Genomic DNA, 14,393 nt, shown 5'->3' with positions numbered 1-14,393 from the left:
CTGTATGGACATAGGGTGGTTCAATTTTTCTTTTCTTTTTTTTTTTTTGAGGATTATCCATACTGTTTTCCACATGCACCAGTTTACATTCCCACCACCACCATAGGAGGTGTTCCTATTTCTGCACAAGCTTGCCAGCACTTGTTCTTCCTTGTCTTTTGACAAGAATAATGGCCATTCTAACAGGTGTGAGGTGATAACTCAAGGTGTTTTTATTTCCCTGATAGTTAGTGATGTTGAGCATCTTTTCGTGTACCAGTGAGCCATCTGTAGGTCTTGTTTGGAAAATAAGATCCTCTGCCCATTTTTTTTTTTGGACTGTGTTTTTGTTTTTCCTATTGAGTTGTATTAGTTCTTTATATATTTTGGATATTAGCCCCTTATCAGATTTGTAAATATTTTCTCCCATTCAGTAGGTTGCTTTTTTATTTTATTGATGGTTTCCTTTGCTGTGCAGCTTTTTAGTATGATGTAGTCCTGTTTATTTTTACTTTTGTTGTCTTTGCTTTTTGGTGTCCACTCTGAAACATTGTCAAGACCAATGTCAAGGAGCTTATTACCACCTTTATTTGTCATTTCTTCTAGGTTCCCAATTTGTTGGTGTGTAATTGTTCACACTAGTCTCTTATGCTCCTTTATACATGTGTGGTTTCTGGTTTAACATATCCTTTCATTTCTGATTTTATTTAAATCTTCTTTTTTTCTTGGTAAGTCTAACTCAAGGTTTGCCATCTTACTGATCTTTTCAAAGAACCAGCTCTGAACTTTATTATTTCGTTCCTTCTACTAACTTTGGGTTTTGTCTGTTGTTTTCTTCTCTAGTTCCTTGAAGTGTAAAGTTAGAGATTTTTTTTTTTTTTAATTGAAGTAGGCATTATTGCTATGAACTTCCCACTTATAACTGCTTTTGTTGTACCCTATACATGTTGGTATGTTTTATTTCCATTTCCATTTGTCTCAAGGTATTATTTCTTCATTGACAAATTGGTTCAGTAGCATGTTATTTAATCTCCGCATATTAGTGAATTTTCCAGTTTTCTTCTTATAACTGATTCTAGTTTAATACCATTGTGTTTTTTTCATCTTTTTCAGATGTATATGATTTCAATCTGTTTTATTAAGATCTGTTTTGTGGCCTAACATATTTATCCTGGAGAATGTTATGTTCCATGTGCCCTTGAGAGGAGTGCATATTCTCCTGCTTTGGGATGGAATGTTCTATACATGTCTGTTAGGTCCATGTGCTCTAACATGTCATTTAAGACTGCTTCCTTATTGATCTTCTGCTTGGATGATCTATGTGTTGATGTGAGGTATTAAAGTACTCTAGTATTATACTGCTATTGCTCCCTTTATGTCTGGTAATATTGACTTTACATGTTTAGGTGCTTCTACGTTGGCTGTATAACTACTTTAAAATGCTCTGTCCTCTTGTTGGACTGGCCCCTTTATCATTGCATAATGCCCTTTTTAGTCTCATGTTACAGTTTTTGTTTTCAAGTATGTTTTGTCTGATGTAAGCATAGCTACCCCAGTTTTCTTTTGGTTTCCGTTCCTTCACTTTCTGTGTCCTTCTATCTGAAATGAGTCTTTTCTAGGCAGCATACATACAGATGGGTTTTGCTCTCTTCCTATGTGATTTGATAACTTTCTTTGGTGGTATGCTTTGGTTGCTTTATTATCTTTTGTGTATCTGGTAGAGCTTTCTGCCTTGTGGTTACCATAAAGCTTATATATTACAACTTATAACAGTCTATTTTAAATTGGTAACATTGTAAGGTTGGATGTATTTTGAAGTTCTACATTTTAACCTCCATCCACGTGTTTTATGTTTTTGATGTTAAACATCTTTATTTTTGAGCAGGCACAAGCAGGGGAGGGGCAGACAGAGGGGTACAGAGGATCCGAAGTGGGCTCTGTGCTGACAGCTTGTGAGCCTGATGTGGGGCTCAAACTCATGAACTGAGAGATCACGACGTAAGCTGAAGTCAGATGCTCAACTGACTGAGCCACGCAGGTGTCCCACATTTAACATCTTTTAATCTTGAATATCCCTTAACCAATTATTGTAGTTTTATTATGTCTTTTAACCCTCATGCTAACTTTGTAAGTGATTAATCTACTACCCTTACTATATATTTACCATTACCAGTGAGATCTATACTTTCATATTTTCTTTTTAACTATTTAGCATCGTTTTTCAGCTTAAAAGTAGTCCCTTTAACATTTCTTGTAAGGCCAGTTTCATGGTGATGAACTCCTTCAGCTTCTGTGTCACTCCCTTCCAGCTTGCAAAATTTCTGTTGACAAAAATCTTATAGTCTTATGGGGGTTCCCTTTACTTACCAAGTTGTTCTTCTCTCGCTGCTTTTAGGACTTTTCTTTTTGGTCATCTTTACCTTTTCTCTTTTAAACTATGCCTTGGTGTGGGTCTTTTTGCCTTCCTCTTATTTGGAACTCTCTGGCCTTCCTGGATCTGGATGCCTGTTTCCTTCCCAGGTTTAGGGAAGTTTTCAACCCCCTTCTCTTTCTCACCTCCTTCTGGGATGCCTGTTGTGTTAGTATGCTTGGTTTTGCCCCATGTCCCTTAATCTCCTCTGCCTGGGTAGTTCCACTGCCAGGTATTCGAGTTCACTGTTCTTTTCTTCTGTTTCATCTAGTCTGCTATTGAACCCTTCTAATGTATTTTTCAGTTCAGTGACTGGATTCTACAGCTGTGACTTCTATTTGGTACTTCATTATATTTTCCATCTCTTTTTTGAAATTTTCACTGTGTTCTAGTCTTCTGAATTTGGTGAACATTATTATGACCATTACTTTGGACTGTTATCAGGTAAATTACCTACCATCTTCCTTAAGGTTTTTCCAGAGATTTTTATCTTTTTCTTCCCTCTGGAACATGTTCCTGTTTCTTCATTTGCCTTGACTATTGTTTTCTGTGCATTACATGAAAAGACACTTCTTCCATTCTTGAAAGGCTGGCCTTGTTTAGGAGGTGAACCTTATTATTCAACCCTGCCTTAGCTCTTGGTTGTCTCTTGATTGTCTGAGTAGCTTATTTTAATAGCTCCTTGTAGTTGATGGTGTGCCAAGACCAGTTAGTACCTAGATTCAGGCTGGTTGGAAACCAAACCCTCGGGCAGCAGCTGTTAAAGAATGCAATTTAAATACACACACACACACACACACACACATATATATGTGTGTGTGTATGTATATATATATACATATATGTGTATATATATATATGTGTGTATATATACATACACACACACATATATAAATTTATGTATATTTATAAATTTATGTAAATATAAATAAAGAATGCAAATATATATCTATAATTTCTATAGGATTGCACATAAGCCCCTCTAGCCACTAGAACCAGGTTATCTAGAGAATATCCCCTGGGAGACAGTGACTAAAATTGGGGCTCCAGGTAAGTGTGTGAACTCCTTTCTAGGAGATGCCAGGGAGCTGTAGGGAGGTGGAGGGACAGCACAAAGATGACACACTGCTGCACTCACTTCCTCAGAGCACGTCTCTAAGCTTGTAGATGTATGCCAAACTGAAAGCTTGTCATGTAGGCCTGCAGCTCCAGGACAAATAGTTCTCTTTCACAGACTACGTGTGTTGTAGCCTGGGACTACAGAAATGTGTGGGACCCAGAAACACAAGTAGCACCTTATCCACCAAAAGCAGCTACAAAAAATCAAGGGTGTCAAACAAGGATATAAGCACCTTCCTAGGGAGATATTTATGAGCTCTAGTGAGGCAGAGAGTGCAAAGACCGTATCCACTGGACTCTGTTCCCTGAGAACGCTCCCACACATTATTCTAAGTGTGCCGGAGCAGAAGGTGGCCCACAAGGCCAAAGCTTGCAAATAGGCTTCTTTCTCTGAGCAACTGGGAGGATCTTTCCCTTTGCTATGTGTGCAGTGTCCTGGGGGTGGTCTTCTGCCAAGGATGGTCTGATTGTTAGAGTCCCGTGCAACTCAGGAATGGAAGCAATACTGGCCTACTGAGCCCGGCAATCAAGGGGTGTCCCCTTGCTGGCAGCCACAAGAGCAAAGGCACCAGATGTGTGCAAAAACTCCCGTCCAGGAAATGCTGGTGCTCTGAAGCGTGGCAGAGGGAGAGTGTGAAGATGGTGCCTGCCAGCTGGAGGGTAAAGATGGCACCCACCAGCTTTACAAGGCAGACAGAGAGTGCAAATATGTCACCCACAAGCAGAAGAGTGTCCCAGCAGGTCCCTGCCCCTCCAGCTGAAGCTTTAAGATTATAGGGAAGATCTTCATTTCCTAAAGTCTGGGTGCATTTCTAATGGCTGCTTCTGTGCTGCACCCTGGGGCAAGAGAGTCTGCACACTAGCTCTTTGAGCCATTTCTCATTTCACTACAGCTCTTTAGGGCTCATGGTTTTCTAAGCCAGATGTGTTGGGGCTCATCTGTTAGGTGCAGGAATTAAAAGTTAGGGTGCCTGACACAAGGTATCACCTGCTGGTCCTCAGAGAGATGCTCCGGGTTTGTGAGTTACCTTGTGATTGTGGGTGGCCTTGCTGGGGTAGAGACCGTGTCTCAGCCTCTGCTACCCACTTCACTTTGGCCTTTTCCTTGTTGCCTGATGTGAAGAAGTTGCTCAACTAGTTTTCAGGTCTTTTTTGGAGGGAACTGTTCCATATGTAGCTGTAGATTTGGTGTGTTCATGGGAGGAAGTGAGTTCAAGATCATCCTACGTCACCATATTGAGCCACCTCCTAGAAGTAAAACCAGACATAAAACTGGGGCACCATACATGTGTCAAAGCTTCCCTCAGGGAGGTACTGACACTCTGGAGTGTGGCAAAGGGAGAGGATGAAGATGGCACACACCAGCTGGAGCAAAGCAGAGGGAAAGGACAAAGATGGCACCCCCTGTCATTGGCCCTCAGAGCACTCCAGCTGTCCTTTGAATGTGTGCCTGTCTCTCGAGTTGATGCTCCAAGACCAGCAAATGAGCCTCTCCCATACAAAGTCCAGGCACCCCTCAATTACCTGCTTCCATATTGGGCGCGGGGGTGACTTCAAGCACGCAAGCCCTTTAAGAGCCATTTCTCAGAGCACTGTAGCCTTGACATGAGCCCCATTGTTTTTCAAAGCCAGATGTTTTGGAGAGTCTTCTCTCAGGTGCATGTCTTAAAAGCCTGGCGTGTCTGATGTGGGGTTCAAACCTTTTAGTCCTCAGGGAGAAGCTACAGGTTTTTAGTTCGTTCCTGACTATGGGTTGCCACGCTGGAGGTAAGGTTTATGACGAGATTTGTGTCCCAGCCTCTCCTACCTGCATTGACATAAGCCTTCTCTCAGCACCTAATGTGTGGGAGGAGAGTTTAGGATCTTCTTGCATCACCATCTTTAAAAGAGGTTCATTTTTTTAAAAAGCTGGTGGTAAACTCTCATTTCAGGTCATTTTGAGGGGAAAAAAACCCCCACATGGACAAGTATCTTCTAGATATTTAGTTTGCATATTAACACCCTCCCTGCTCCCCCCTCCCCCTGCAAAAAAAAAAAACAAAAAACCAAAAAACCCAGTAAGGTTTATCTTTTGAAAAAGGGAAAACCAGTAAATCAGACTTTTTGCCTTGAAAACAATGTAAGGAGACAAGTTTCATAGTAGATGGAACACTAAAACAGGGCTTCTAGTCACGTGAGACTGAGTGGTGAAGCAAAATGCAGCAGTGCAAGGTGCTGCCAACTGCCTTTTGTTTTCCAGATAAAAAGTCTTTCCTGTGGGGGGAAGAAGCCATTAAAGTACAAAGAGAAAACCAGAGCAGCCATTGAGTGGGGATGGAGGGAGGAAGGGGACAAAGGAAAGGAGAGAAAGAAACAGGAGAGGGAGGGAAGAAGAAAACAGGGTTTACTGCTTCATTCAGTCAAGACTGAAGAGCACTTTAATCCAGATCTTGAAGTCACTGCGACATCTAAAAAATAAACATGATTAATTCCTAACTGGAGATTTCAATCATCTTTGATCTATCACTTTCTCAGGTATCAATAAATTTACAAAAAAGCTGCGGAGTCCATATGCAATCGATAACAATGAACTACTTGACTTCCTTTCCAGAGTCCCTTCAGATGTACAAGTGGTATGTAGGTTTCACTACTATTACTACTATTTAATGTTGTATGGCTTTGGGTTTTAACTTTTAATTCTTTTAATTTCAAAGGTTTTAGAAGAACCAATTAAAGTGAAAAAGGCCTGTAGTAGATTTTGCCTTTCAGGAAAGTAGCCCACTTGGGGTATTGTCCAAGAAGAATTTTATAAAGAATGGGGAGTGGAGAAAGGAGAGAGAGAGTTACATCAAAAACCTACCAGGGCTCTTAGGGCAATTTTCCTCCAAGGAAGGTTCAGCTGGAGTTTGTGAAGGAAGTCGCCATTACCTGAAGGGAGGAAATGGGAGTATAGATGATGAAAGCAGAAGTGCCAAAGGACATGTGAAAAACCTTTCTTTGCATAATCTGCAGGGATTGAGTTTTAAAACTGCGTGTTTTGGAGACTAGTGGGGGGGTGGGGCCAGGGAGAAAAACTGGTGTGTGAAGACTGGGGCACATCTCAGTCCTTTAAAATTCTTTGAGTTTAACTAATGCCCATTAATCAGCAACTATTTTCAGAATGAATGAAAAATGTTTTTAATCGAAATCTTAAAGCTACTGGCAGCAATACCTTTTTTCTTTTGTTTCAGTTGAGTTTTTGATTTGGTGTCAGACAGGAGAGTGGGCTGGAGGGAGATTAAGCCTGTATTAAACAAACAAATTGCAAAGAACCGTTATCCAGTCTTTCAAAACAGATAAAGATGGTTTTGCTTTGTATTACGGACAGTGAAGACCCAGCCTATTAACCAAAGTTCACATCAGGGCTCTCATGTAATTTCTGGCAGGATTTCCCTTCTGATTCTTGCTGTATCACTCTATTGTTTTCTGCATCCCAGCTGCAGATCTCATACAGCTTCCAGGGTGAGCACTCTTCCCACCCCTGACTCCAAACACAGTCTCTCATTCCTTTGCTTTTCCTTCCTTTGCCAGAAAATGACCACCTGACCAGTCTTTCTCTGAACTCTGTTTAAACAGGTGCAATACCAAGAACTGAAACCAGATCCTTCTCATAGCCCATGTAAAAGGAAGAAAAACAATCTTGGCTAGTCAGCTCCCAGCACTGAGGAGACCAGCATCTGTTTGGGAAGATAAAAGAAAAAGCCTTCAGCCTCAGCAGCATTTCCTTTCTTCCTGCTTTTTATTTATTTTGTCTTTTTATCATGATCGAGAGAATTTGTAAATAGTGTACAAAGGCATATGTCTTTGAAAATATACTTCCATTGTACAGACTCAATTTGATAAAGGTTTAGCTGTTGCTGTGTGAAAGCCTTGGTGGCTGTGGATAATAATACAACACACTGAAACAACAAATATAAGAATGGTAACACTGGGAGATATACACTTCTCTAATTACAAGTGGAAGAACTAGAATATCACATTAAATGCTCAGCTGTGCTCTATTAAATCTACATAAAATGTAAATGTCAATTTGATTTTAAAGTTTTTTTTTTAATGTGACTATTTTTTATCTGCTAAGTAATCCATTACAGTTTTCTATGTTTTATACATTTCAAAAGAGAAGGGAGATCCCAAAATCTGAATAATAGAACAGATGCATTTCAATTTAACATAGTAGTTCTACTTCAGATCCTGACATTCATTCCTGTGCAAATCATAAAGATATGACTCGGCTCATTTTAAGCTAATGAGTGAAGGTAGAGTCACTCTGTCAAGATAATCCTGCATACTCTGCAAAGAAAACTTCCAAACCTTCTATCATTCCATCTAAAACCTTAAAATCGCTACAGGACTACACGTAAATACTGCCAGGTTTATAAATGATTGCCTATCTGAATTTTTATACTATCACTACTTTAATTTATATCAAGTTAGTGGGTTAGCAAACCAGTTCAGTTGTCACAAATACTAGCAAACTAAACCCGTATTGCTTTTGGTGTCTCTGTGCATCTAAAAATATTTACTATTCAACTGTTCTCACAAAGTATCTGCTTTCTCATTAAATTACTGAAATGCTTTAATGCATAGTATAATTTTTGTTATTAGTGTGAATTTTAATGTAAAGGAGAATGCAGTGTGGTAAGTGATATGCTAGTGTTTCATTATATTCATTTATAGAAAAACTATTCTTGTTAATATGAATGCATGAAACCTATTTTGTAAAAAAAAAAAAAAAAAAAAAAAGATACAACTGCTTATGGGGTGGGGGGGAGTTTGTCTTTACAAAAATGTTTCAATACTTACCATAGAATCTATACTTAAAAATTGCATTCCCAAGATTTATGGTAGTTTTTGTACCTAACTCCCTGATAAATCAAGGGAGTATACCTCTGGAGAGAGAAATAATTTGGTGAGAATGTTTTACTTCCCTGACTGGGTACAGGATTAAGTCTGGGTGAAAATGCTATAGAAAATGTTTTTGCACTACTTTATTAATAACTGGGATAGGGTGAAGGTCGGGGTGATGGAAAAATGTAGAAAAGTCAGAAATATATATATATTTCACTCTAAAGGAAGATTCTTTAAAAAAATAATCTCATCAAAGCTAATTTTTAAAGTATTTTTATTTTAAAGCTATGTTGTTAAATACTATTTCTTATGATATAACTATTTTGATCTGTTTATACACTATGCTTGAAAGAGAATGTCAATTAAATTCCCTTTCTACAGAAAGGCTTTGACCTCAGTATGCTCTATTTAGCTCACCATGTTTATAATGACATGCTTATATCTGCACACCATCACTGTTTGTTACTTAGACATAATATTCCATGAAGCTGATGATACTACAGAAAGTTTATGGATGGGCTAATTTGTTCAAAATACCTTTTGATTATACCTTATGCGAAATTTATGTTGTGTGCTGACAGTGTCTACTCAAATGTCTACAAGCCTGATATAGTACAACTTCAGATGTACCTAGTGCATAGTAACCATTAACAGATGCCCAATTTTTGTTTCATTCTACCAACTTTCAGATGTTAAGTTTAATGGTAATGTTAACTACACATTCACTGCATTAAATAAAAAAAACTCTTTTCTAAGTATAATCTGTACTCCTTTTTTTTTTTTTTTCCTGTGGTGGTGGTAGAGAGAGGAATGCTGGAGGATTGTTTGCATATTCTTACAAATGACACTTCACTTAGAGGAACTTGGTTTGGTGTGGACACATAGGACCTTCGCCAAAACCCTATTGTTGTATGAAACTCAATGCCTTTAAAGGATTGAGCATGGAATGAAGTTGATAGAAGAGGAAGAACTATCTTGAGGCATGAAATGATATTCAGAGGGATCTTCATTGCTTTCAAAAGTACTACATTCACAGGCAGAAAAGAAGAAACTGTGTCTAATAAAAGTTGAACTATTTCTTTCCCCTTCTCACATAGGTACAGTTTTGCCTTTTGAAAGCTGTTTTAGTTTTTAAAGATTTTCCATGTAAATATTTCAAGATATCTTTAAGAGATTAAATGTCACTCCAAATAGGTGTTAGACTGCTAAAGACAGTAATCTTGTCAACTATTAATACCTTCCTCAGTATCTTTTAGTGAGTAAACTCACTAAAGGTCATTCACATGGGAAAGTATTATTGCCAATAATTGTAATTCCTAAGAAAAGCATATTAAATTTCTTTTTCATTGATAAAAAGAATGTAATACTTGTTCATTTTGGTATTGTTCCACGGACTCAAATTGACAGATGCTATAGGGATTACAAATTACATTTGAACCAAAGAATACACTAGGATAATCTGAGTTGAAAAATTTTTTTAAAGATTTTATTTTTAAGTAATCCCTACACCCAAACTGGGGCTCTGAAAACTCACAATCCTGAGATCAAAGAGTCTCATGCTCCACCAATTGAGCCAGCCAGGCGCCCCAAAAGATTTTTTTTTGGCAGGGGGCGGGGGGCACCTGGGTGGCTCAGTTAAGTGCCTGACTGGAGCTCAGGTCATGCTCTTGCAGCTCATGAGTTCAAGCCCCACGTTGGGCTCTGTACTGACAGCTCAGAGCCTGAAGCCTGCTTCAGATTCGCCCCTCCCATGGCTTGTGCTCTGTCTCTCTCTCAAAAATAAACATTAAAAAATTGAAAAATAAATAAAAGATTTTTTTTAAGCAACTCTGCTTTGTGATACATTTATTAAGTACCTAATTATATGATTTGCCCTGTCACAAGCAATGATCCAACCAATGACAGTATATTAAAATCAAATCTGGAGCTAAAGTAGGTAAGAACAAAATTTAATTGACAGGTTTCTGGAAAGTATCTTTTATAGAATTTTATTCTATATTTAAAAATGAAAAAAATTTAGTAGTAAACTCTCTTACCCAGGGACCATGGGAACTTATTTTTCCATTTTAATATCCAAATGTCTGTAATGCTGTAAGTGGTCTAATTTTGTATTAACTAGTCTTATGCAGAAGTTTTATGTAAGAGAGTAAAGACAGCCACCATTCTATTTCTTGCAAGAGCTTCAGATATTATTAAAGTGATGCTTATTTAAATTCTGGGGCTTTAAATGTCATGTGTGAGTATGTGTATATGTACAGATGCCAATTCATTTGTTTGATTAGAGTATCTGGAACCAGACTTTTCTAATTGCTCAGTCAAGTATGAATTAAAACTACATAAAAAACGTAATGAATACTTACAATAGTGTCATTCTTTTCAATTATAATTCTCTTTCCCAGGATGACTGATGTAACTCACTGAAAGAAAAAAACATAAACCATTCTTTTTTTTGGAGAGAAAATGTTATCTCTTATGACTCAGTTTCTACATTTGTACAGTGGCAGTCACATTGTAAAAGTTATTTCAGCTGAATCTTTGAGATTAAACACCAAACACAATCTCTTGTTATATAAGGATACTGTGCAAAAACAAAAACAAAAACAAAAACAAAAAACAACCAAACATTAAATGTCCAAAGTGGTCACTTGCTGCAGAAACTAACACCACTGTGAACGGTTTGCTGGAAGTTAATGATTATATACCCCCATTTCCAAGGGGATTTGTGCTTGGAATCGAAAAAGTGCAATAATCAAATATGTAAGTGGTCTCAAATGATTTCAATTTATCAAGATCTTCTTTCTTTGCATTTTAAATTAATAGCATAGAAGTGGTCCTTCAAATGCACAAGCAGTATTTCTGTAGACGGTTTTTTATCTATATGATGGTTGTGTCTCCAAATGTTACTGAACAATCGTGAAACTCCGTTTTTAAAAAAGTATCTAATGGCACTGCTCTTCTGCTCTAGTCAATTAACAGCATTAGTATATTAAGATGAATGTTTTATCTGTATTAAGGAGAACAGAAATAGGTAAGGAGCTGTGCCAAAGTTTTCTCAGTTTGTAGCAAAAGTAAAAATGCAACATAATTCTTCCCTGCTGGAGATTCTTCAGTGTTCCTTCAAGAGAGAAAAGGAGTGACCAACCTGAGTCAATGAAGGAACCTGCAAACCACCTCTTATTTTCTTAGGAGGAAAGCACGAGAGATTCCAAGAGCTGGCCGGTTGCTGCTGTTGTGCCAAGATGATAATATAGACTCAGTTCCACTTATTATCAAAGACAAGCTTCACAAAGGCATGAGTCAACTTGAGACATTTTATTTTGCTAAAATTCAAATGGTAACAAGTTTAGGGGAAGGCTCACAGCATAGAGAAAGGTGCACACCTGGCCCCAACCATGCTTAAGTGTCTCTTGATTACAGGAGACCCACCTGAGACAACAGTCAAGAGTAATTACTGAGGCAGCTGGACTACAGAAGAGGGCTGAGAGAGGGGAAATACCCATGTGTGTCCCAAGTTCAGAGATCTTTTAATAAAGCCATTCAGAGAACTGGAAACCTTACAACTAAACTCTACATCATTCGCACAAAACATTCCTCCTTTGTACAGCAAAATTCTGTTACAAGACAAAATCTGTGTAACCTGTAATACTGAAATCACAGAAAACAACTTATTGGTGTCAAGAACTTATAAACTCTCAGAAAAAATTGATAAAGACTTATGTGTCTATTTTCTATTATACAGAGAGGGATAATGTTTGTGCTTTTGTTGACTCTGTTGTGTAACACGATAGGTAACTAACCCAAGTTCTGACCCAGTCTTATACAATGGTATACTTACTCCTTGCCTTTGATCTGGAACTCTTACATGGAAGATTCTATTAACACAGAGAACTAGCAAACTACAGCAGGGTCTTTGAAGTACATGGGAACCCACTGGGAAAAGTCAAATACTTCATATGTTTGAAAAAGTAGTTTTAAAATAGATCAATGTGACGGTCCATTTTATTCATTTGAAGTTACTGAACACTACTTTAAAAATTTCCCTGTAGGATAAAAAAAAAAAATGCATTTTCAGATTTAACAGAGAAAACCTTTTTGGGGGGTTAGCACAAAACATCTGGCACATGATAGCCAAGAGTCAGGCACACTAACTCTTGTGGGGTGGGGCAGCAGGTACACACCCCTCTCGTGGCACTAGAAGCTAATATGGAGAACACAGAAGTACTTGTTAACGCATGACTTCCCGTGACTGTGACAAACCGGACAAGCAGGTGAGAAATCTCCCTCCAAAAACAAATACTGGAATATTCACCACTGCATTATGGTTACATTACAGGTATCCACAGAATTCATATAAATTGTTAAAATATTCTATTTTGAATTGTACTATTAAAATAGTACCTTACAAGCAATCATTCTCCTAGCCTTCACAGAAGAGGTGCAAAATAATATGCTCTGGAGAAGAGGGTAAGAATTCTCTCAGTAGACACTGGCTGCTTGTATCTGCATTAATGTTGTATAGAATAAAATCTATAGTAAAAAGTGAGTTTTTTCCAAGTCTGGGATGATACAAGAAAAAAAAATGCCCAGTAACACAGTAGTAAACTCCCTTCAAATGCATTTAAGCTACAGCCTTGATTCAGTCTTAGTTTCTCCCTGTTTTTGGTGTTGAATCTGAAAAAAACAATAACAACAACAACAAAAAAAAACAATCAGAAAAGTAATTCTTCAGGTTCCATGAATACTTCTAAAATCAGAAAAGGCTCATAGTGAAGCTATGTTATCATGACTCCACAAGGTTTCTACATGAAGAAGTTTAATCTTTAACAATTTAAGAATCTTCCTAATGGCCCCACCCTAAACGCTACTTGGAAGAGGCTTAGAAGACTGAAGCAGCATTTATCAGTAAAATGATGAGTAAAATGATCAGTAAAATGATTCACAATCAAAGGTGGGGTGAGGCATACAGTCCACATATATTTTTTTGAGATCTACATTAGATGGTACTGTATTTAATTATATCCTTCACTGAAGAAAAATGGCGTGTTTTAGAAACGTACTTTATATTTTATTTTTTTTATGTTTATTTATTTTTAGGTGTGTGTACAAGCAGGGAAGGGGTAGGGAGAAGGAGAGAGAAAATCCCAAGCAGGCTCCATGCTGACAGCACAGAGCCCCATGTGGGGCTTGATCTCGTGAACCGTGAGATCGTGACCTGAGCCAAAATCAAGAGTGGGATGCTCAACCAATTGAGCCCCCAGGCATCACAGATATACTTTATATTTTAAAAATCCAGTAGATGCCATTTTGATTAAGAGCTTTAGAAAAATTTCAAGACTTGATTCTTACGTTAGGAGCATTACTTTAAAAAATAAATGAGTTACTGGCATTATAAATATGAATCATGTTACAGAGAAACTTGGAGAAGTGAAGAAAATATTCGAAATTCTATCATAAATACAACCACTATTAGCAACATATTTGCTTATAATATATTCCCCTACGTAATTTTACTTAATTTTTAATTACATTTAATTTTTAATTACATCCTATTTTTAAAAAAGAACTATAATTAGTCAAGAAAAATGGCATTGAGAGAAAACTAGTCTAACCATTTTTTTTGTAAATGGCTTTCAACCTCTCCTTAAGCCCATTTCCTCCAATAACATGACTATGAACTTACAAGTATTGTGCAAGGAAGAGTAAAGGAACTGAAGTCATGGGGAAAGAAACTAGATTGGCCTAACCTTGAGGAAAGGCCTGAATATTGCTAGTCAAGATAGCCTATTTCTGATAATACCAGTAAACCAGGGATTTTGATCCTCCTTTATTTTTAATGGAGTAAAAGACCCTCAAACAAAACAATTATCTTGACCCTTTGGTTAATGAACATTATTCAAAAATTTCAAAGATAGGTTAGTTTATTCCTGAGATTAGGAAATCTGCCTATATGCTTTTTGTCTGATTTTATACTTTCATTAACTTCTCAGTCAACAGAAATCTTTACCCTCTTGAGTCCTTT

At 37.6% G+C, this 14,393-nt stretch overlaps 1 protein-coding gene and 1 long non-coding RNA gene across 22 annotated transcripts in view; one reads left to right on the top strand and one right to left on the bottom strand.

The window, feature by feature from the left end:
- Positions 1-9,132, top strand: part of MCTP1 (multiple C2 and transmembrane domain containing 1) — a 529,626-nt gene extending 520,494 nt beyond the window's left edge. For 15 of the 19 annotated variants that reach the window (XM_042943593.1, XM_042943612.1, XM_042943560.1 and 12 more), the window contains 2 exons: positions 6,023-6,120; positions 7,103-9,132. In XM_042943593.1, the coding sequence (XP_042799527.1) occupies positions 6,023-6,120; positions 7,103-7,174 (170 nt within the window). In that variant the 3' untranslated portion in view covers positions 7,175-9,132. Of the gene's footprint in view, positions 1-6,022; positions 6,121-7,102 lie in introns of those variants that run through there. The other 4 variants (XM_042943674.1, XM_042943634.1, XM_042943577.1 and 1 more) reach the window with 2 other exon arrangements.
- LOC122222913 lies at positions 3,332-13,461 on the bottom strand. 3 transcript variants are annotated; one of them, XR_006203945.1, is made up of 5 exons: positions 11,517-13,461; positions 10,735-10,791; positions 6,699-6,770; positions 6,348-6,415; positions 3,332-4,756 (listed from the first exon to the last, which is right to left on the bottom strand). It is a non-coding gene; the product is annotated as an uncharacterized LOC122222913 (long non-coding RNA). The 3 variants fall into 3 exon arrangements; XR_006203947.1 differs by lacking the exon at positions 3,332-4,756 and having other exon boundaries at positions 6,135-6,415; positions 11,517-11,694; positions 12,210-13,461; XR_006203944.1 differs by lacking the exon at positions 3,332-4,756 and having other exon boundaries at positions 6,135-6,415.
- Between the last annotated feature and the right edge of the window lie 932 nt (positions 13,462-14,393).

This window comes from Panthera leo, chromosome A1 (assembly GCF_018350215.1).
Source record: "Panthera leo isolate Ple1 chromosome A1, P.leo_Ple1_pat1.1, whole genome shotgun sequence".
NCBI classification, from domain to species: domain Eukaryota; kingdom Metazoa; phylum Chordata; class Mammalia; order Carnivora; family Felidae; genus Panthera; species Panthera leo.
This window is presented reverse-complemented; position numbering and strand designations above follow the sequence as displayed.